The sequence below is a fragment of the Fringilla coelebs genome, assembly GCF_963513975.1.
Source record: "Fringilla coelebs genome assembly, contig: SCAFFOLD_398, whole genome shotgun sequence".
NCBI classification, from domain to species: domain Eukaryota; kingdom Metazoa; phylum Chordata; class Aves; order Passeriformes; family Fringillidae; genus Fringilla; species Fringilla coelebs.
The window spans coordinates 1-23,168 of record NW_028167563.1 but is presented as its reverse complement, the minus strand read 5'-3'; the positions used below and the strand labels follow the sequence as shown (position 1 = coordinate 23,168).

At 55.0% G+C, this 23,168-nt stretch overlaps 1 protein-coding gene across 1 annotated transcript; it reads left to right on the top strand.

Annotated features, from left to right (window-relative positions):
* Positions 1-60: 60 nt before the first annotated feature.
* On the top strand, positions 61-18,719 carry RELB (RELB proto-oncogene, NF-kB subunit). Its single transcript, XM_084227278.1, has 15 exons — positions 61-192; positions 757-810; positions 1,263-1,334; positions 2,686-2,808; positions 3,146-3,268; positions 3,592-3,684; positions 3,787-4,166; positions 6,990-7,147; positions 8,526-8,617; positions 10,736-10,867; positions 12,051-12,155; positions 13,442-13,657; positions 16,212-16,280; positions 16,903-16,980; positions 18,372-18,719. The coding sequence occupies exons 1-15, from the start codon at positions 177-179 to the stop codon at positions 18,590-18,592; spliced, it is 1,932 nt and encodes a 643-aa protein (XP_084083404.1). The 5' UTR covers positions 61-176; the 3' UTR covers positions 18,593-18,719.
* The last annotated feature ends 4,449 nt before the right edge of the window (positions 18,720-23,168 follow it).

Sequence of the window (23,168 nt, the reverse complement as noted above, 5' to 3'; positions counted from 1 at the left end):
GACCGCGCCCCCGGCGGTGACGTCACGGCGAGCTCAGCCAATGGCGGCGCGGCCCGCGCGGGGATTTCCAGGTCCGGCGGCGGCGCGGCCTCGGGGGGCGGCGGCGGGACCGGCACCGGCAGCTCCGGGACCACCGGGACCCGCACCGGGAGCGGGACCCGCACCGGGAGCGGGACATGGCGCTGCCGCTCGGTGAGCGCGGCCCCGCTGCCTCCGGGAGCCGCCCCGGGGGGAGCGGAACCGGGGATCCCCCCCGGTGGGAGAACCGGGACCGGCCCGGGGAGGAGCAGAACCGGGGATCCCCCCCGGTGGCAGAACCGGGACCGGCCCGGGGAGGAGCAGAACCGGGACCGGCCCGGGGGGAGCGGAACTGGGGATCCCACCCGGTGGCAGAACCGGGACCGGCCCGGGGGGGAGCGGAACCGGGGATCCCCCCCGGTGGCAGAACCGGGACCGGCCCGGGGGGGAGCGGAACCGGGGATCCCCCCCGGTGGCAGAACCGGGACCGGCCCGGGGGGCAGCGGAACCGGGGATCCCCCCCGGTGGCAGAACCGGCACCTCCCCGGGGGGGTCACGGGGGGATAACGGGGCGGGCGCGGAGCTCGGGGCGGTCGCGGGGGGTGTCACGCTCCGCTCCCGGTCGGGCGCCGGTCCCGGTACCGGCGGTACCGCGGTTTTACCGGGATCGCTCCTTTCGGGGTGTCCCGGTGGCGATGCCGGTGCTGATGCCGCCATCCCGGTGCCGTGTCCCGGTAGGAGCCGCCGTGCAGGATCCCGGGCTGGCGATGGCTCACGGAGCACCGGCGACAGGTAAAGTCCCGCTCCCGGTGTCCCCTCCCGCTCCCGGTGTCCGCTCCCGGTGTTCCCTCCCCATCCCGGTGTCCGGTCCCGGTGTCCTCTCCCCATCCCGGTGTCCCCTCCTGGTGTCTGGTCCCGGTCTCGGTGTCCGGTCCCGCTCCCGGTGCCCTCTCCCCATCCCGGTGTCGGGTTCCAGCGTCCCGTTCCCTTCCCGGTGTCCCCTCCCCTTTCCCGGTGTCCCCTTCCGCTCGGGGGCTCCTCACGGGATCGTTTTCCCGTTTTTTTCCCCGTTTCTCCCAATTTTTCCCGGTTTTCCCTCGGTTCTTCTCCTTTTTTTCCCGGTTTCTCCCGATTATTCCCGGTTTTCCCCCCGTTTTTCCCGATTTCCCCCGGTTTTTCCCCCGGTTTTTCCCCCGGTTTTCCCGGTTTTTCCCCGTTTCTCCCGTTTTTTTCCCGTTTTCCAGATGATTTGGGTGAGTGGAACCGGAGGGATTTGGAATCTCCGCCGCCTCCCGGGAATTTCGGGATCCTGGAACCACAAGGAGGAATCCGGGAATTCGGGAATTTCGGGATTTTGGGGATTCGGGAATTCGGGAATTTCGGGATTTGGGAATTCGGGATTTTGGGGAATTCGGGATTTTTGGGGATTTGGGAATTTGGGATTTTGGGGATTTGGGAATTCGGGATTTTGGGGATTTTGAGGAATTCGGGATTTGGGGATTCGGGATTTTGGGAATTTTGAGGAATTCGGAATTTTGGGGGATTTGGGAATTTCGGGATTTTGGGGAATTCGGGATTTTGGGGATTCGGGAATTCGGGATTTTGGGGATTTGGGAATTCGGGATTTTGGGGAATTCAGGATTTTTTGGGATTTGGGAATTTCGGGATTTTGGGGAATTCGGGATTTTGGGGATTTGGGAATTTCGGGATTTTGGGGAATTCGGGATTTTGGGGATTTGGGAATTCGGGATTTTGGGGAATTCGGGATTTTTGGGGATTCGGGGGAGGGGTCGGGTCCCATCCCGGGGGGATCCAGGGAGGGAATTGGGGTCGGGGAGCGCCGGGATCGATCCCAAATTTGGGATCTGGATCCCAGAAATCCCTCCCGGGTTTGGGATCGGGGCTGGAATTCCCTCCCGAACCCCCGAATTCCCGAATTTCCCCCCAAAACCCCCCAAAATTCCCGATTTTCACCCTAAAACCCCCCGAATTTCCCGGTCTTTCCCCCAGAAATCCTCCCAAGCCCCCCGAAATTCCCAATTTTTGCCCCTAAAATTCCCGATTTTTCCTTCAGTCATCCTACAGAACCTCCCGAAATTCCCATTTTTTCCCCAACCCCCCCCAAAATTCCCGATTTTCTCCCCAGATCTCCTCCCGAATCTCCCCGAAATTCCCATTTCCCCCCCCCAAATCCTCCCGAAATTCGTGATTTTTCCCCCAAAACCTCCCGAAAATTCCTGGTTTTCCCGCCAAATCCCCCCAAAATTCCCGGTTTTCCCCTCAACCCCCCGAAATTCCCGATCTTTGCCCCCCAAACCCCCCGAAATTCCCGATTTTTGCCCCAACACCCCCCGGAATCCCCGTTTTTTCCCCCGAAATTCCCGATTTTCCCCCCTAAATCCTCCCCAAACCCCCCGAAATTCCCGATTTTTCCCACACACATCCTACAGAACCCCTTGGAATTCTCGGTTTTACCCCAGACATCCTCCCCAAACCCCCCGAAATTCCCGATTTTTGCCCCCCAAACCCCCCGAAATTCCCGATTTTTGCCCCCCAAAACCCCCCGAAATTCCCATTTTTCCCCCGAAATTCCCGATTTTCTCCCCGAAATTCTCATTTTTTCCCCCGAAATTCCCGATTTTCCCCCGGAATTCCCGGTTTTCCCAGAGATCCTGGAGGAGCTGATGAAGGCGGGCGGCTCCCAGCCCGACGCCGCTCCCGAGGCTCCCCGGGCCCTTCCCAAACCCCCCGAAATTCCCGATTTTTGCCCCAACACTCCCCGGAATCCCCGTTTTTTCCCCCGAAATTCCCGATTTTCCCCCCTAAATCCTCCCCAAACCCCCCGAAATTCCCGATTTTTCCCACACACATCCTACAGAACCCCTTGGAATTCTCGGTTTTACCCCAGACATCCTCCCCAAACCCCCCGAAATTCCCGATTTTTGCCCCCCAAACCCCCCGAAATTCCCGATTTTTGCCCCCCAAACCCCCCGAAATTCCCGATTTTTGCCCCCCAAAACCCCCCGAAATTCCCATTTTTCCCCCGAAATTCCCGATTTTCTCCCCGAAATTCTCATTTTTTCCCCCGAAATTCCCGATTTTCCCCCGGAATTCCCGATTTTCCCAGAGATCCTGGAGGAGCTGATGAAGGCGGGCGGCTTCCAGCCCGACGCCGCTCCCGAGGCTCCCCGGGCCCTTCCCAAACCCCCCGAAATTCCCGATTTTTGCCCCAACACCCCCTGGAATCCCCGTTTTTTCCCCCGAAATTCCCGGTTTCCCCCCTATATCCTCCCCAAACCCGCCGAAATTCCCGATTTTTCCTGCAGACATCCTACAGAACCCCTTGGAATTCCCGGTTTTCCCCCCAGACACCCTCCCCAAACCCCCCGAAATTCCCGATTTTTGCCCCAAACCCCCCCAGAATCCCCGTTTTTCCCCCCGTAATTCCCGTTTTTCCCCCCGAAATTCCCATTTTCCCCCGGAATTCCCGATTTTTGCCCCAAACCCCCCCGAAATTCCCGGTTTTTTCCCCCGAAATTCCCGATTTCCCCCCGGAATTCCCGTTTTTCCCAGAGATCCTGGAGGAGCTGATGAAGGCGGGCGGCTTCCAGCCCGACGCCGCTCCCGAGGCTCCCCGGGCCCTTCCCAAACCCCCCGAAATTCCCGGTTTTCTCCCCGAAATTCCCGATTTTTGCCCCAAACCCCCCCCGAAATTCCCGGTTTTCCCCCGAAATTCCCATTTTTCCCCGGAATTCCCGTTTTTCCCAGAGATCCTGGAGGAGCTGATGAAGGAGGACGGCTTCCAGCCCGACGCCGCTCCCGAGGCTCCCCGGGCCCTTCCCCGCCTCGTCCCGCGCGGTTCCGACCCCGCCGGGTCCCGGGAGCCGCCGCTGGCCCGGAGCCTCCGCGGGCTCTCGCTGGCCCCGGGGCCGCGCTGGCCGCAGGAGCGGCCGGAAAAGGCGGAAAAGTTGGAAAAGTTGGAAAAGCTGGAAAAGCCGGAGCGGCTGGCGGGGAAGCCGCGGCTCGTGATCACCGAGCAGCCCAAGCAGCGCGGGATGCGGTTCCGGTACGAGTGCGAGGGGAGATCGGCCGGGAGCATCCTCGGGGAAAACAGCACCGAGGCCAACCGGACCCTGCCCAGCATCGAGGTGGGGAAAACCGGGGGAACCGGGGAAACCGGGATAAAACCGGGATAAAACCGGGATAAACCAGGGAAGGGTTTTTGGGGTGGGTTTGGGGGAATTTGGGATCGGCCGGGAGCATCCTCGGGGAAAACAGCACCGAGGCCAAGCGGACCCTGCCCAGCATCGAGGTGGGAAAAACCGGGATAAAACCGGGGAAACCGGGAAAAGAAACCGGGAATGGCGGGGAAGGGTTTTTGGGGTGGATTTGGGATCGGCCGGGAGCATCCTCGGGGAAAACAGCACCGAGGCCAACCGGACCCTGCCCAGCATCGAGGTGGGGGAAAACCGGGAAAAACCGGGGAAAACCGGGATAAACCGGGGAAAATTGGGAAAAGAAAGCGGGAATGGCGGGGAAGGGTTTTTGGGGTGGATTTGGGGGATTTTGGGTTGAGTTTCCCCCTGGATTTCCTCCAGATTTCCCCATGATTTTCCTGCAATTTCCCCCCATTTTTTTTTGTGCTCTTTCCCCAATTTCCCCCCAATTCTCCCTGTGATTTTTCCCCTGATTTTCTCATTTTTCCCCCCGATTTTCCCATTTTTTCCGATTTTTTCCCCATTTTCAGCTCCTGAACTGCCAGGCTATCCTGGATTTTCCCAATTTTTCCCCATTTTCCCCCCGGATTTTTCCCATTTTCCCCATTTTTCCCCCATTTCCAGCTCCTGAACTGCCAGGCCATCCCGGAGGTTTTCCCTCTGATTTTCCCCATTTTTTCCCCATTTTCCCCCATTTTTTCCCATTTTCCCCCGGATTTTCCCCATTTCCCCATTTTTTCCCCATTTTCCCCCATTTTCCCAGCTCCTGAACTGCCAGGCCATCCCGGAGGTTTTCCATTTTCTCATTTTTCTTCCCAGTCTTCCCAATTTCCCCCTTTTCCCCCCCATTTCCAGCTCCTGAACTGCCAGGCCATCCCGGAGGTTTTCCATTTTCTCATTTTTTTTCCCAATTTCCCCATTTTTCCCCTTTCCAGCTCCTGAACTGCCAGGCCATCCTGGAGGTTTTCCATTTTCCCATTTTTTTCCCCATTTTTCCCATTTTCCCCATTTTTTTCCCCATTTTTCCAGCTCCTGAACTGCCAGGCCATCCCGGAGGTTTTCCCCCCTGATTTTCCCCATTTTTCCCCCTGATTTTCCCATTTTTCCCCCTGATTTTCCCATTTTTCCCCCGGATTTTTCCCAATTTTCCCATTTTTTTCCCAATTTTCCCATTTTCAGCTCCTGAACTGCCAGGCCATCCCGGATTTTCCCAATTTCCTCATTTTTTACCCCATTTTTCCAGCTCCTGAACTGCCAGGCCATCCCTGATTTTTCCCATTTTTCCCATTTTCCCCCTTTTTCTCCCCCATTCCAGCTCCTGAACTGCCAGGCCATCCCTGATTTTTCCCATTTTTCCCATTTTCCCCCTTTTTCCCCCATTCCAGCTCCTGAACTGCCAGGCCATCCCGGATTTCCCCAATTTCCCCCTTTGTTCCCCCATTTTTAGCTCCTGAACTGCCAGGCCATCCCGGATTTTCCCCCCATTTTTTCCCATTTTTCTCCCTGATTTTCCCATTTTTCCCCTGATTTTCCCCCGGATTTTTCCCATTTTTCCCATTTTTTTCCCAATTTCCCCATTTTTAGCTCCTGAACTGCCAGGCCATCCCTGATTTTTCCCATTTTTCCCATTTTCCCCCTTTTTCTCCCCATTTTTCCAGCTCCTGAACTGCCAGGCCATCCCGGAGGTTTTCCATTTTCCCCATTTTTCCCAATTTCCCCGTTTCTCTCCCCATTTTCAGCTCCTGAACTGCCAGGCCCGGATTTTGCCCATTTCCCCATTTTTTTCCCAATTTCCCCATTTTTAGCTCCTGAACTGCCAGGCCATCCCGGATTTTCCCATTTTCCCCGTTTTTTCCCCCATTTTTAGCTCCTGAACTGCCAGGCCATCCCGGAGGTTTTCCCCCTGATTTTCCCCATTTTTCCCCCGATTTTTCCCATTTTTCCCCCATTTTCCCCCATTTTTCCCCCGATTTTCCCCCAATTTTCCCAATTTTCCCATTTTCCCCGTTTTTTCTCCCCATTCCAGCTCCTGAGCTGCCAGGCCATCCCGGAGGTTTTCCCCCCTGATTTTCCCCATTTTCCCCCTGATTTTTCCCCATTTCCCCCCATTTTTTCCCATTTTCCCCCTGATTTTTCCCCGGATTTTCCCCATTTTTCCCATTTTCCCCCTTTTTCCCCCATTCCAGCTCCTGAACTGCCAGGCCATCCCGGATTTTCCCATTTTCCCCCTTTTTCACCCCATTTTTAGCTCCTGAACTGCCAGGCCATCCCAGAGGTTTTCCATTTTTCCCATTTTTCCCCTGGATTTTCCCATTTTTCCCATTTTTCTCCCCATTTCCAGCTCCTGAACTGCCAGGCCATCCCGGAGGTTTTCCATTTTCCCATTTTTTTCCCCAACTTTCCCAATTTCCCCCTTTTTCTCCCCATTTTCCTGCAGCTCCTGAACTGCCAGGCCATCCCGGAGGTTTTCCCCCCGATTTTCCCCATTTTTCTCCCTGATTTTCCCATTTTTCCCCCGGATTTTCCCAATTTCCCCATTTTTAGCTCCTGAACTGCCAGGCCATCCCGGAGGTTTTCCCCCTGATTTTTCCCATTTTTCCCCCCGATTTCCCCCATTTTTCTCCCTGATTTTCCCCATTTTCCCATTTTTTTCCCAATTTCCCCATTTTTCTCCCCATTTCCAGCTCCTGAACTGCCAGGCCATCCCGGAGGTTTTCCATTTTCCCATTTTTTTCCCAATTTCCCCATTTCCAGCTCCTGAACTGCCAGTCCATCCCGGAGGTGGCGGTCACCGCCTGCCTGGTGTGGAAGGATTGGCCGCACCGGGTGCACCCGCACGGCCTCGTGGGCAAGGACTGCGCCCAGGGGCTCTGCCGGGTGCTGCTGCGGCCCCAGAGCAACCCCCGACACAGGTAACCCCCAAATCCCAGAAAACCCCAAAATTCCGGAATTTTCCGGGAATTTTCCACCTTCCCTGGAGGTTTTGGGGCGGTTTTGGGGCATTTTCGGGCATTTTTTTGGCATTTTTTTGGCATTTTTGGTTTTTTTTTCTTGTTTTCCCTGATGCTCCTCCTTCCCAGCACCAGGAAAATCTGGGAATGTTCCTTGGATTCCATCCCGTTGGAATTTTAGGGATTTTTCCAGATTTTTTCCCATTTTCCTGGAGGTTTTGGGGCATTTTTGGGGCATTTTCAGGCATTTTGGGGCATTTTTGGGGTGTTTTTTGGGCATTTTTTGGGTTCTGCCCGGTGTTCCTCCAGGCCCAAACCCATCCCAGCACCAGGAAAATCTGGGAATGTCCCTTGGGTTGGATCCTGTTGGAATTTTATGGATTTTTCCAGGGTTTTTTCCATTTTTCTGGAGGTTTTGGGGCATTTTGGGGCATTTTCAGGCCTTTTTTTCGTGTTTTTCTGGTTCTGCTCAATGCTCCTCTGGCCCCAAACCCATCCCAAGCACCAGGAAAATCTGGGAATGTCCCTTGGGTTCCATCCTGTTGGAATTTTATGGATTTTTCCAGGACTTCTCCTCTTTTCTTGGACGTTTTGGGGCATTTTGGGGCATTTTGGGCATTTTTTGGGCGTTTTTCGGGCATTTTTTGGGTTCTGCCCGGTGCTCCTCTGGCCCCAAACCCATCCCAGCCCCAGGAAAATCTGGGAATATTCCTTGGATTCCATCCCGTTGGAATTTTAGGGATTTTTCCAGAATTTTTCCCATTTTTCTGGAGGTTTTGGGGCATTTTGGGGCATTTTGGGGCATTTTTGGGCATTTTTTGGGTGTTTTTTGAGCAATTTTGGGGCTCTTCCAGGTGCTCCTCTGGCCCCAAACCATTCCCAGCACCAGGAAAATCTGGGAATGTCCCTTGGATTGGATCCTGTTGGAATTTTAGGGCTTTTTCCAGAATTTTTCCCATTTTCCTGGAGGTTTTTGGGCATTTTTAGGCATTTTGGGGGCATTTTTGGGCATTTTTTTGTGCATTTTCTGAGCAATTTTGGGGCCCTTCCAGGAGCTTCTCAAGCCCCAAACTCGGAATCTCCCAATAAACGGAATTTTCATGGAATTCTCATGGAATTCTCATGGAATTTTCATGGAATTTTCATGGAATTTTCATGGAATTTTCATGGAATTTTCTGTCACTTCCCCCATTTTTTAGGCCATTTTTTGGCATTTTTCCGTTTCTTTTTTCCTATTTTTTTGTCATTTTTTGCCATTTTTGGGATTTTTGGGCGTTTCTGGGGCGGACAACTCAGGAAGGGCCCTGGAAAAATTTGGGAATTTGGGGATTCCCGGCAGTTTCAGCAACCTGGGCATCCAGTGTGTGAAGAAGAAGGAAATCGAGGGCGCCATCGAGAAGAAGCTGCAGCTGGGGATCGACCCCTTCAAAGGTCAGAATTCCCCTTTTTCCCGGCATTTTCCCGTTTTTCCACATTTTCCCAAATTTTCCTGGCTTCTCCCTGTTTTTTCCTGGGTTTCTTTCTCTTTTTCTGGTGTTTTTATCAATTTTCCTCCCATTTTTTCCTGCTTTTTCTCCATTTTCCCCCTAGATTTCCCTGGAATTCCATATTTTTCCCAATTTTCCTGTATTTTCCATTGGTTTTCCTGTTGTTTTATTTCCTTTCTTTTTAGTGTTTTTCCCCCCACTTTTTTTCCATTTCCCCCCCTATTTTTTGCTGTTTTTCCCTATTTTTCCTCTGCTTTTTTCTCTTTCCCCCCATTTTTCTCTGATTTCTCCCATTTTTCCCATGCCATCCCAGCAGAACCATCTTTCTCTGTTTTCTGTCATTTTTCCCCCTATTTCTCCTGTTTTCCCCCCATTTTTCTCCATTTATTTCTTCCCCATTTTTGCCCCTTTGTTCCCATTTTCTCCCCATTTTTCCCCATTTCTGCCCCATTTCCCCCCTATTTTCCTCACTTCTGCCCCACTTATGCCCCTTTTCCCCCCATTTATTCCCCATTTCTGCCCCGTTCCTGCCCGTTTTTCCCCATTTTTGCCCCGTTTTCCCGGTCCCTGCCCGGTTTTTCCCAGTTCCTGCCCCTTTTTTCCCCGTGTTTCCCATTTTTCCCCCATTCCTGCCCCATTTTTTCTGGTTCCTGCCCCGTTTTCCCTGGTTTTCCCCATCTCTGCCCCATTCCTGCCTTGTTTTCCCCCGTTCCTGCCCCGTTTTTCCCGTTCCCTGCCCCGTTTTCCCTGTTCCTGCCCCGTTTTTCCCGTTCCCTGCCCAGTTCCTGCCCCGCTTTCCCCTTCCCTGCCCCATTTTCCCCGTTCCCTGCCCCATTTTTCCCGTTCCCTGCCCCATTTTCCCCGTTCCCTGCCCCATTTTCCCCGTTCCCGCCCCGTTTTTTCCCGTCCCTGCCGTTTTCGGCGGCGTTTCCCATTCCCGCCGTTCCTGCCCCGTTCCCACCCCGTTTTCCCCATTCCTGCCCCGTTTTTCCCGTTCCCTGCCCCGTTCCTGCCCCGTCTTTTCCATTCCCTGCCCCGTTTTCCCCATTCCTGCCCCGTTTTTCCCCGTTCCCGCCCCGTTTTTCCCCGTCCCTGCCGTTTTTGGCGGCGTTTCCCATTCCTGCCGTTCCTGCCCCGTTTTTTCCCATTCCTGCCCTGTTTTTCCCGTTCCCTGCCCCGTTCCCACCCCGTTTTCCCCGTCCCTGCCGTTTTTGGCGGCGTTTCCCATTCCCGCCGTTTCTGCCCGTTTTTTCCCGTTTTTCCCATTCCCTGCCCCGTTTTCCCCGTTCCCTGCCCCGTTCCCACCCCGTTTTCCCCCATTCCTGCCCCATTTTTGGCGGCGTTTCCCATTCCCGCAGTTTCTGCCCCGTTTTTTCCCGTTTTTTCCCGTTCCCTGCCCCGTTCCCACCCTGTTTTTCCCCGTTCCTGCCCCGTTTTTGGCGGCGTTTCCCATTCCCGCTGTTTCTGCCCCGTTTTTTCCCGTTTTTTCCCATTCCCTGCCCCGTTTTTTCCCGTTTCTGCCCCGTTTTTCCCGTTCCTTTCCCCGTTCCCGCCCCGTTTTTCCCATTCCTGCCCCGTTTTTCCCCATCCCTGCCATTTTTGGCGGCGTTTCCCATTCCCGCCGTTCCTGCCCCGTTTTTCCCGTTCCTTTCCCCATTCCTGCCCTGGTTTTGGCGGCGTTTCCCATTCCCGCCATTCCTGCCCCATTTCTTCCCCGTTTTTTCCTGTTCCCGCCCCGTTTTTCCCCGTTCCTGCCCCGTTTCCGGCGGCGTTTCCCATTCCCGCCGTTTCTGCCCCGTTTTTTCCCGTTTTTCCCATTCCCTGCCCCGTTTTTCCCATTTCTGCCCCGTTTTTTCCCATTCCTTGCCCCGTTCCCCGCCCCGTTTTTCCCCGTCCCTGCCCCGTTTTTGGCGGCCTTTCCCATTCCCGCCATTTCTGCCCCATTTTTCCCGTTCCTGCCCCGTTTTTCCCGTTCCCTGCCCCGTTCCCGCCCCGTTTTTCCCCGTTCTTGCCCCGTTTTTGGCGGCGTTTCCCACTCCCGCCGTTTCTGCCCCGTTTCCAGCGGGCTCCCTGCGGAACCACCAGGAGGTCGATCTCAACGTGGTCCGGATTTGCTTCCAGGCCTCGTTCCGGGACCGCGCCGGGATCCCCCGCAGCCTCAGCCCGGTGCTGTCCCAGCCCATCTTCGACAAGAGTGAGCCCCAAAACCCCCCAAATCCACCCCAAAAATATCCCGGAAATATCCTGAAAATATCCCTGAAATATCCCAGAAATATCCCAAAATTATCTCAGAATTATCCCAAAAAAAATCCCAAATCAGCCCCAAAATCCCCCCTGCAGCCTCAGCCCGGTGCTGTCCCAGCCCATCTTCGACAAGAGTGAGCCCCAAAACCCCCCAAATCCACCCCAAAAATATCCTGGAAATATCCTGAAAATATCCCTGAAATATCCCAGAAATATCCCAAAATTATCTCAGAATTATCCCAAAAAAATTCCCAAATCAGCCCCAAAATCCCCCCTGCAGCCTCAGCCCGGTGCTGTCCCAGCCCATCTTCGACAAGAGTGAGCCCAAAACCCCCCAAATCCACCCCAAAAATATCCCTGAAATATCCTGAAAATATCCCTGAAATATCCCAGAAATATCCCAAAATTATCTCAGAATTATACCCAAAAAATCCCAAAATCAGCCCCAAATCCCCCCCACAGCCTCAGCCCGGTGCTGTCCCAGCCCATCTTCGACAAGAGTGAGCCCCAAAACCCCCCAAATCCACCCCAAAAATATCCCGGAAATATCCTGAAAATATCCCTGAAATATCCCAGAAATATCCCAAAATTATCTCAGAATTATCCCAAAAAAATTCCCAAATCAGCCCCAAAATCCCCCCTGCAGCCTCAGCCCGGTGCTGTCCCAGCCCATCTTCGACAAGAGTGAGCCCAAAATCCCCCAAATCCACCCCAAAAATATCCCTGAAATATCCCAGAAAATATCTCAGAATTATCCCAAAAAACGGCCCCAAAAATTCCCCCAAAAATCCCAAATAATTCCCCTCCAAATTCCAAAAAAAATCCCCAAAAATTCCCCCAAAAATTCCCCAAAAAATCCCCCCCAAATTACCAAATAATTCCCCCAAAATTCCCCCCAAATTCCCAAATAATTCCCAAAAAATTCCCCCAAAAATTCCCCCAAAATTTCCCCAAAATTCCCAAATAATTCCCCCCCAAATTCCCAAAAAATCCCCCCAAAATTCCCCAATAATTTCCCCAAAATTCCCAAATAATTCCTAAAAAAATTCCCCAAAATTCCCCAAATGTCCCCAATTTCCCCGGTCCCTGGGGGGGTTCCCGGGCGGGTTCCCGACGTTCCCGGAACGTTCCAGAATCCACGAACACGTCGGAGCTGCGGATCTGCCGCATGAACAAAGAGAGCGGCCCCTGCACGGGCGGGGAGGAGCTCTACCTGCTCTGCGACAAGGTCCAGAAAGGTACCGGGCACACCTGGGCACACCTGGGGCACACCTGGGCACAGCTGGGCACACACCTGGGCACACACCTGGGCACAGCTGGGCACACACCTGGGCACAGCTGGGATCACACCTGGGCACACCTGGGCACAGCTGGGATCACACCTGGGCACACCTGTGCACACCTGGGCACAGCTGGGCAGCACCTGGGGCACAGCTGGGATCACACCTGGGCACAGCTGGGATCACACCTGGGCACAGCTGGGCACACCTGGGCACACAGCTGGGCGGGGAGGAGCTCTACCTGCTCTGCGACAAGGTCCAGAAAGGTACCGGGCACACCTGGGCACACCTGGGCACAGCTGGCACACACCTGGGCACACACCTGGGCACACACCTGGGCACACCTGGGGCACCTGGTCACACACCTGGGCACAGCTGGGATCACACCTGGGCACAGCTGGGGCACCTGGGCACACACCTGGGCACAGCTGGGCACAGCTGGGATCACACCTGGGCACACCTGGGATCACACCTGGGCACACCTGGGCACAGCTGGGTGGGGAGGAGCTCTACCTGCTCTGTGACAAGGTTCAGAAAGGTACCGGGCACACACCTGGGCACACACCTGGGATCACAGCTGGGCACACCTGGGCACACAGCTGGGCACACAGCTGGGCACACAGCTGGGCACACCTGGGGCACCTGGTCACACACCTGGGCACAGCTGGGATCACACCTGGGCACAGCTGGGGCACAGCTGGGGCACCTGGGCACATACCTGGGCACAGCTGGGATCACACCTGGGCACACACCTGGGCACAGCTGGGCACAGCTGGGATCACACCTGGGCACAGCTGGGGCACCGCCCCCATTCCCTACCCATATCCTGATCCCAAACCCCGAATTCCCACATTCCCAATTCCCGAATTCCCAGGGCATTCCCGCTCTTTTCCAGAGGACATCGTGGTGATTTTCCGCAGGGAGTCCTGGGAGGCGCGGGCCGATCCCTCCCGTGCCCCGTACCCCATTCCCAATCCCAAACCCCAAACCCCACATTCCCACATTCCCACATTCCAAATTCCCGAATTCCCGAATTCCCAGGGCATTCCTGCTCTTTTCCAGAGGACATGGCGGTGATTTTCCGCAGGGCGTCCTGGGAGGCTCGGGCCGATCCCTCCCGTACCCTGTACCCCATTCCCGATCCCAAACCCCAAATCCCAAACCCCACATTCCCACATTCCCACATTCCCACATTCCCAATTCCCGAATTCCCGAATTCCCAGGGCATTCCCGCTCTTTTCCAGAGGACATCGCGGTGATTTTCCGCAGGGAGTCCTGGGAGGCTCGCGCCGATTTCTCGCAGGCCGACGTTCACCGGCAGGTGGCGATCGTGCTGCGCACGCCGCCCTACGCGCACCTGGAGCTGCGCGAGCCCGTGCAGGTGGAGGTGTTCCTGCAGCGCCTCACCGACAGCGTCCGCAGCGAGGGCTTCCGGTTCACATACCTGCCCCGGGACACCGGTAACACCTGGGGATAGCACCGGGATAACGGGGATGGGGTATCAGGAACACCTGGGCAGAGGGTGCAGGTACAGGTGCAGGTGCAGGTGGAGGTACAGGTACAGGTGCAGGTGGAGGTGTTCCTGCAGCACCTCACCGACAGCGTCCGCAGTGAAGGGTTCCGGTTCACCTACCTGCCCCGGGACACCGGTACCCACCGGGATAACGGGAATGGAACTGGGAACACCTGGGTATAACGGGGATGGGGTACCGGGAACACCTGGGCTGAGGGTGCAGGTACAGGTGCGGGTGCAGGTGGAGGTGTTCCTGCAGCGCCTCACCGACAGCGTCCGCAGCGAGGGCTTCCGGTTCACATACCTGCCCCGGGACACCGGTAACACCTGGGGATAACGGGGATGGGGTACCGAGAACACCTGGGGATAACGGGGATGGAACCGGTAACACCTGGGGATAACGGGATGGAACCGGGAACACCTGGGCTGAGGGTGCAGGTACAGGTACAGGTACAGGTACAGGTACAGGTGCAAGTACAGGTACAGGTACAGGTGCAGGTGCAGGTACAGGTAAGGTACAGGTACAGATGCAGGTGCAGGTGCAGGTGCAGGTACAGGTACAGGTACAGGTGCAGGTACAGGTGCAGGTACAGGTACAGGTACAGGTACAGGTGCAGGTACAGGTACAGGTGCAGGTAAGGTACAGGTACAGGTGCAGGTGCAGGTACAGGTACAGGTGCAGGTGCAGGTACAGGTGCAGGTAAGGTACAGGTACAGGTACAGGTGCAGGTGCAGGTACAGGTAAGGTACAGGTACAGGTACAGGTACAGGTACAGGTACAGGTGCAGGTACAGGTAAGGTACAGGTACAGGTACAGGTACAGGTACAGGTGCAGGTGCAGGTACAGGTGCAGGTACAGGTACAGGTACAGGTGCAGGTACAGGTGCAGGTGCAGGTACAGGTGCAGGTACAGGTACAGGTACAGGTGCAGGTACAGGTACAGGTGCAGGTGCAGGTACAGGTACAGGTGCAGGTAAGGTACAGGTACAGGTGCAGGTACAGGTACAGGTGCAGGTGCAGGTGCAGGTAAGGTACAGGTACAGGTACAGGTGCAGGTACAGGTGCGGTACAGGTACAGGTGCAGGTGCAGGTACAGGTGCAGGTACAGGTACAGGTGCAGGTGCAGGTGCAGGTACAGGTACAGGTGCAGGTACAGGTGCAGGTACAGGTACAGGTACAGGTACAGGTACAGGTACAGGTGCAGGTTCAGGTACAGGTGCAGGTACAGGTTCAGGTACAGGTACAGGTGCAGGTTCAGGTACAGGTGCAGGTACAGGTACAGGTACAGGTGCAGGTGCAGGTACAGGTGCAGGTACAGGTTCAGGTACAGGTACAGGTGCAGGTTCAGGTACAGGTGCAGGTACAGGTACAGGTACAGGTACAGGTGCAGGTGCAGGTACAGGTGCAGGTACAGGTGCAGGTACAGGTACAGGTGCAGGTACAGGTGCAGGTACAGGTACAGGTGCAGGTACAGGTACAGGTACAGGTACAGGTGCAGGTGCAGGTACAGGTGCAGGTACAGGTTCAGGTACAGGTACAGGTGCAGGTTCAGGTACAGGTGCAGGTACAGGTACAGGTACAGGTGCAGGTGCAGGTACAGGTGCAGGTACAGGTACAGGTACAGGTACAACTGGTGTAACTCCCGGTGTATCCCCGGTGTATCCCCGGTGTAACCCCGGTGTAACTCCCGGTGTATTCCCAGTGTATCCCCGGTGTATCCTTGGTGTATCCCCGGTGTATCCCCGGTGTATCCCCGGTGTAACTCCCGGTGTATCCCCGGTGTAACTCCCGGTGTATCCCCGGTGTATCCCCGGTGTAACTCCCGGTGTATCCCTGGTGTAACTCCCGGTGTATCCCCGGTGTAACTCCCGGTGTATCCCTGGTGTAACTCCCGGTGTATCCCCGGTGTATCCCCGGTGTAACGCCCGGTGTAACCCCGGTGTAACTCCCGGTGTAACTCCCGGTGTAACCCCGGTGTAACCCCGGTGTATCCCCGGTGTAACTCCCGGTGTAACTCCCGGTGTATCCCTGGTGTAACTCCTGGTGTATCCCTGGTGTATCCCTGGTGTAACTCCCGGTGTATCCCTGGTGTAACTCCCGGTGTATCCCTGGTGTAACTCCTGGTGTATCCCCGGTGTATCCCCGGTGTAACTCCCGGTGTAACTCCCGGTGTATCCCTGGTGTAACTCCTGGTGTATCCCTGGTGTATCCCTGGTGTAACTCCCGGTGTATCCCCGGTGTAACTCCCGGTGTATCCCCGGTGTATCCCCGGTGTAACCCCGGTGTAACTCCCGGTGTATTCCCAGTGTATCCCCGGTGTATCCTTGGTGTATCCCCGGTGTATCCCCGGTGTATCCCCGGTGTAACTCCCAGTGTAACTCCCGGTGTAACTCCCGGTGTAACCCCGGTGTAACTCCCGGTGTATCCCTGGTGTAACTCCCGGTGTATCCCCGGTGTAACTCCCGGTGTAACCCCGGTGTAACTCCCGCTGTCCCCCACAGACGCGTACCGGGTGCAGGTGAAGCGCAAGCGGGGAATGCCCGACCTGCTGGAGGAGCTCTCGGGGACAGGTGGGACTGGGATGGACTGGGATGGACTGGGAGGGACTGGGAGGGACTGGGAGGAACTTGGAGGGGACTGGGAGGGGACTGGGATGGAACTAGGATGGACTGGGAGGGACTTGGAGGGGACTGGGATGGATTGGGAGGGACTGGGAGGGAACAGGGATGGACTGGGATGGATGGGGAGGGAACTGGGAGGGGACTGGGAGGGACTGGGGGGGAACTGGGATGGACTGGGAGGGACTGGGAGGGAACTGGGAGGGGACTGGGAGGGACTGGGAGGGACTGGGATTGGACTGGGATGGATGGGGAGGGAACTGGGAGGGACTGGGAGGGATTTGAGGGAAATTTGGGACAAATTAGGGGGAATTTGAGGGAATTTGGGGAAATTTTGGGAGGATTTGGAAAAATTTGGGGAGAATTTGGGATGAATGTTGGGGAACTGGGGGGAACGTGGTGGAATTTGAGGAAATTTGGGGAGAATTTTGTGGAATTTGGGGTAAATTTGGGTGAATATGAGGAGATTTGGCAGGAATTTGAGGGGTTTAGGGAGAATTTGGTGGAATTTGTGGTAAATTTGGGGTAAATTTGGGGAATTTTGAGGCATTGATACCCCCCTGTTTCCCCCCAGACCCGTTCGGGATCGAGGCCAAGAGGAGGAAGAAGCCCCCGGGGTACCTGGAGCACTTCATCCCCCTGGGCCCCACAGGTGCCACCCCTGACCCCCCAAATCCCAAATTTCCCTCCCCCAAATCCCAAATTCCCACCCCCAAATCCCAACTTCCCACAAATCCCCAATTTCCCCTCCCAAACCCCCCAATTTCTCTCCTAAAAATCCAATTTTTTCCCCAAAATTTCCCATTTTTGCCTCAAATCCCAATTTCCCACCCAAAATTCCAAATTTCCCCCTCAAATCCCCATTTTTCCCGGTAAAATCCCATTATTCCCCCTCAAACCCCCATTTTTCCCGGTAAATTCCTATTATTTCCCCCCCAAATCCCCTTTTCCCCGGTAAATCCCCGTTATTTCCCCCCCAAGCCCCCGTTATCCCGGTAACCCCCATTTCTCCCGGTAACCCCATTCTCCCGGTAACCCCATTCTCCCGGTACCCCCGTTCTCCCGGTAACCCCCCATTTCTCCCGGTAACCCCGTTATCCCGGTACCCCCGTTATCCTGGTAACCTCCATTCCCCCGGTTACCCCATTTCTCCCGGTAACCCCGTTCCCCTGGTAACCCCCGTTATCCCAGTACCTCCATTCCCCGGTTACCCCATTTCTCCCGGTAGCCCCGTTTCCCTGGTACCCCCGTTATCCCGGTACCCCCGTTATCCCGGTAACCCCGTTATCCTGGTAACCCCATTTCCCCCAGTAACCCCCCGTTCCCCCGGTACTCTCCCATTCTCCCAGTAACCCCCTTTCCCCGGTAACCCCCATTATCCTGGTAACCCCGTTCTCTTGGTAACCCCCCATTTCCCGGTAACCCCCCATTTCTCCCGGTAACCCCTTTCCCCGGTAACCCCGTTATCCCGGTACCCCCCCATTTCCCCCGGTAACCCCATTCCCCCAGTAACCCCGTTCCCCTGGTAACCCCGTTCTCCCGGTACCCCCCCATTTCCCCCGGTACCCCCGTTCTCCCAGTACCCCCGTTCCCCCGGTAACCCCCCATTTCCCCCGGTAACCCCCGTTATCCCGGTAACCTCCATTCCCCCGGTTACCCCATTTCTCCCGGTAACCCCGGTAACCCCATTTCCCCCGGTAACCCCATTATCCCGGTAACCCCGTTATCCCAGTACCCCCGTTCTCCCGGTAACCCGGTTCCCCCGGTAACCCCCCATTTCCCCCGGTAACCCCGTTCTCCCGGTAACCCCTTTCCCCGGTAACCCCATTTCCCCGGTAACCCCGTTCCCCCGGTAACCCCCCATTTCCCCCGGTAACCCATTTCCCCCGGTAACCCCCCATTTCCCCCGGTAACCCCCATTTCCCCCGGTAACCCCGTTCTCCCGGTAACTCCCATTTCTCCCGGTACCCCCGTTATCCCGGTACCCCCCCATTTCCCCCGGTACCCCCGTTCCCCCGGTAACCCCGTTCCCGCGGCCCGCAGACGCCGCCTTTCCCGCCGAGCCGGCGTTCCCGGAGCCGCTGCCGGCGCTGCTGGGCCCCGCGGGCGCTCCGGGGCTGCCGCCGTTCCTGGAGCTGCCGGAGTTCCCGGAGCTGCCGCCGCTGCCGCTGCTGCCGGAGGCGCCGGGCGAGCCCCGCGCGGCGGAGCCGCTGCCCCTCTCCAGCCTGCTGGGCTCCCACCTGTTCCCGGGGGGCGAGGGCTGAGCGCCCCAAAACGGCCCCCAAATCCCGGGAAACCCTCCCCGAAATCCCGGGAAATCCTCCCCAAAATACCCCAAATTCTCCCCAAAATCCCCGGGAAACCCTCCCCAAAATCCCCAGGATATCCTCCTCAAAATTCCCAAAATCCCCGGGAAATCCTCCCCAAAATTCCCCAAAATTCTCCCCAAAATCCCCGGGAAATCCTCCCCAAAATTCTCCCCAAAATCCCCCTGGAAATTGTCCCGAAATCCCCGGGAAATCCTGCCAAAATTCCCAAAAATCCCCAGGAAATCCTCCCCAAAATCCCGGGAAATCCTCCCCAAAATTTTTCCAAATCCTCCCCAAAATCCCCAGGAAATCCTCCCCAAAATCCCTGGGAAATCCTCCTCAAAATTCCCCAAATCCCCTGGAAATCCTCCCCAAAATTCCCCCAAATTCTCCCCAAAATTCCCCAAAATTCTCCCCAAAATCCCCTGGAAATTGTCCCCGAAATCCCCAGGAAATCCTCCTCAAATTCCCCAGGAAATCCTCCCCAAAATTCCCAAAATCCCCAGGAAATCCTCCCCAAAATCCCCAGGAAATCCTCCCCAAAATTCCCAAAAATCCCCCTGGAAATCCTCCCCCAAATCCCCAGGAAATCCTCCCCAAAATACCCCAAATTCTCCCCAAAATCCCCGGGAAATCGTCCCCGAAATCCCCAGGAAATCCTCCCCAAAATTCCCCCAAATTCTCCCCAAAATTCCCCAGGAAATTCTCCCCAAAATCCCCGGGAAATGCTCCCCAAAATTCCCAAAATCCCCAGGAAATCCTCCTCAAAATTCCCAAAAGTCCTCCCAAAAATCCCCAGGAAATCCTCCCCAGAATTCCTCAAAATCCTCTCAAAAAAAATCCCCAAAATCCCTCTCAAAATCCACTCAAAATTCCCAAAAATCCTCTCAAAATCCTCCCCAAAATACCCTCAAGATTCTCAAAAATCCCCCCCAAAATCCCCCTGGAAATCCCCTCAAAATCCCCTCAAAATTCCCAAAAATCTCCCTCAGAATTCCCCAAAAATCCCCCTCGAAATTCTCCCAAAATTCCCCCCAAATCCCCCTGGAAATCCTCCCAAAATCCCCCTCAAGATTCCCAAAAAATCCCCTCAAAATTCTCCCTCAAAATTCCCCAAAATTCCAAAAAATTCCCTCAAAATTCCCCCAAATCCCCTCAAAGTCCTGTCAAAACTCCCTCAAAAACCCCAAATATTCCCAAAATTTCCCCCAAAATCCCCTCAAAATTCCCCCAAATTTCCCAAATCCTGGGAATTCCCGGAATTCCCCGGGAGGATTTCAGGGATTTTCTGCCCAGATCCCGCAGGATTTTGGGGAAATTCCCAATTTTTTCCTCCTTTTTGGGTTTTTTTTTTGCACTGTATTTATAGGGCCGAGCCGCTCGGTCCCGGACTCTGGGGAATTCCTGGGATTTTGGGGGAAATTCCCGGATTTTGGGGCAGAATTCCGGGATTTGGGGGAAAATTCCCGGATTTTGGGGCAGAATTCTGGGATTTTGGAGGAAATTTCTGGGATTTTGGGCAGAATTCCTGGAATTTTGGGTGGAATTTTGGGCAGAATTCTGGGATTTTGGGTGGAATAAAGCCATGGATGGACGGCCAGGAGTTGGTTTTGGGAACTGGGAGGGACTGGGAGGGACTGGGAGGGACTGGGAGGAACTGGGATGGACTGGGAGGGGTTGGGAGGGACTGGGAGGGAACTGGGAGGGACTGGGAAGGAACTGGGATGGACTGGGAGGGACTGGGATGGGATTGAGATGGACTGGGAGGGACTGGGAGGGGTAAAAAGGGGATTTGGGGTTACTGGTTTATACTGGGATGGAGCTGGGTAAGATTAAAGGGGGACTGGGATGAACTGGGAGAGGATTCGAGGGTAACTGGGACAGACTGGGAGGGGCTGGGGGGAACTGGGATGAACTGGGAGGGACTGGCGGGAACTGGGGGGAACTGGGATAGACTGGGATAAACTGGGAGGAGATTGGGATGGACTGGGGTCCAACTGGGATGGAACTGGGATGGACTGGGACAAACTGGGAGAGGATGGAGGGATTCCAGACTGGGACTGGGACGGACTGGGATGAACTGGAATGGACTGGGAGGGACTGGGGGGGAACTGGGACGGACTGGGACGAACTGGGATGGACTGGGAGGGAACTGGGAGGAAACTGGGACTGGCACCAGTCTGGGCCAGTTTGGGGCTGGGACTGGCACCAGTTTGAACCAGTTTGGGGTTGGGACTGGCACCAGTCTGGCCCAGTTTGGGGCTGGGACTGGCACCAGTCCGGCCCAGTTTGGGGCTGGGACTGGCACCAGTTTGGCCCAGTTTGGGGCTGGGACTGGCACCAGTTTGGCCCAGTTTGGGGCTGGGACTGGCACCAGTCTGGCCCAGTTTGGGGCTGGGACTGGCACCAGTCTGGCCCAGTTTGGGGCTGGGACTGGCACCAGTCCGGCCCAGTATCTGACCGGAATCGGGACCAGTCCGTCCCAGTATCGAACTGGGAATAGAACCCGGAAGAGGAACAGCTCAGGCCCCGCCCACGCACCAAACCACGCCCCCTACACCGGGCACCGCCCCAGCCTCGTTCTCACATCAAGCCCCGCCCCAAGACCGCTCCCATTAAGCCCCGCCCCAGCCTCGTTCTGACACTAAGCCGCGCCCCAAGGTAGTTCCTAATTAGGCCCCGCCCCAGCCTCGTTCTGACACTAAGCCCCGCCCACAAAGACACCTCTTATTAGGCCCCGCCCTTTCTTTCCGCTTCCGCCCGTCACTTCCGCTTCCGGGTGCGCCGAGCGCGGTGAGCGGCGATGGCGGCGGGGCCGCTCCCCCAATTAACGCTTAATTACCGCCCTAATTAACCCCCCCCTCGGGACTGCCCCTCATTAGCGCGCTAATTACCGCCCTAATGACCCCCCTGCCCCCAGGGCTGCCCCCGGGCCTCCCCTGCCCCCCGCGTTCCCCTTTTCCCCTTCCCGCCCTATTCCCACTCTCCTTATTGCCATTCCCCCCCCCTTAATCAATCCCCAATTCTCCTTTAATTAATCCCCATTTCTCCCCTTAATTAATCTCCAGTTTCCCCCTTAATCAATCTGTAATCCCCCCTTAATCAATCTGCAGTTTGTCCTTTAATCAATCCCCAATTCCCCCTTAATTAATCTCCAATTTCCTCCTTAATCAATCCCCAATTCTCCTTTAATTAATCCCCATTTCTCCCCTTAATCAATCTGTAATCCTCCCTTAATTAACCCCAATTCCACCTTAATCAATCCCCAATTCCCCCTCAATTAACCCCAATTCCCCCTTAATTAATCCCCAAATTCTCCCCTTTTTTCCCAATTCCCCCTTAATTAACCCAACTTTTCCTTCTTCATTAATCCCTAAATTCCCCCTTAATCAATCCCCAATTCCCCCTTAATCAATCCCCAATTCCCCCTTAATCAATCCTCAATTCCCTCTTAATTAATCCCTAATTCCCCCTTTAATTAACCCTCAATTCCCTCTTAATCAATCCCCAATCCCCCCTTAATTAACCCTCAATTCCCTCTTAATCAATCCCCAATCCCCCCTCAATTCCCCCTCAATTCACCCCGAAATTTGCCCCTTAATCAATCCCCAATTTTCCCTTAATTAACGCTCAATTCCCCCTTAATCAATCCCCAATTTCCCCCTTAATCAATCCCTAATTTCCCCTTTAATTAACCCTCAATTCCCCCTTAATCAATCCCCAATTCCCCCTTAATTAACTCTCAATTAACCCCAAATTTCCCCTTATTAACCCTCAATTCCCCCTTAATAAGTCCCAAATTCCCCCTTAATTAACCCTCAATTTCTCCTTAATCAATCCTCAATTCCTCCTTAATCAATCTCCAATTTCCCTTTAATTACCCCCAATTTCTGCTTAATTAACCCTCAATTCCACCTTTATCAATCCCCAATTTCCCCCTTAATTAACCCTCAATTCCCCCTATTAACCCTCATTTCCCCCTTAATCAATCCCCAATCCCCCCTTAATTAACCCTCAATTCCCTCTTAATCAATCCCTAATTTCCCCCTTAATCAATCCCCAATTCCCCCTTAATTAACTCTCAATTCCCCCTATTAACCCTCAATTCCCCCTTAATTAACTCTCAATTCCCCCTTAATTAACCCTAAATTCCCCCTTAATCAATCCCCAATTCCCCCTTAATTAACCCTCAATTCTGCCTTAATTAATCCCCAATTCCCCCTTAATCAATCCCCAATTCCCCCTTAATTAACCCTCAATTCCCCCTTAATCAATCCCCAATTTCTCCTTAATTAACACTAAATTTCCCCTTAATCAATCCCCAATCCCCCCTTAATTAACCCTCAATTCCCTCTTAATCAATCCTCAATCCCCCCTTAATTAATCCCCATTCCCCTCCTTAATCAATCCCCAATTCCCCCTTAATTAACCCTCAATTTCCCCTTAATCAATCCCCAATTTCTCCTTAATTAACGCTCAATTCCCCCTTAATTAACCCTCAATTCCCCCGTAATTAATCCCCATTCCCCTC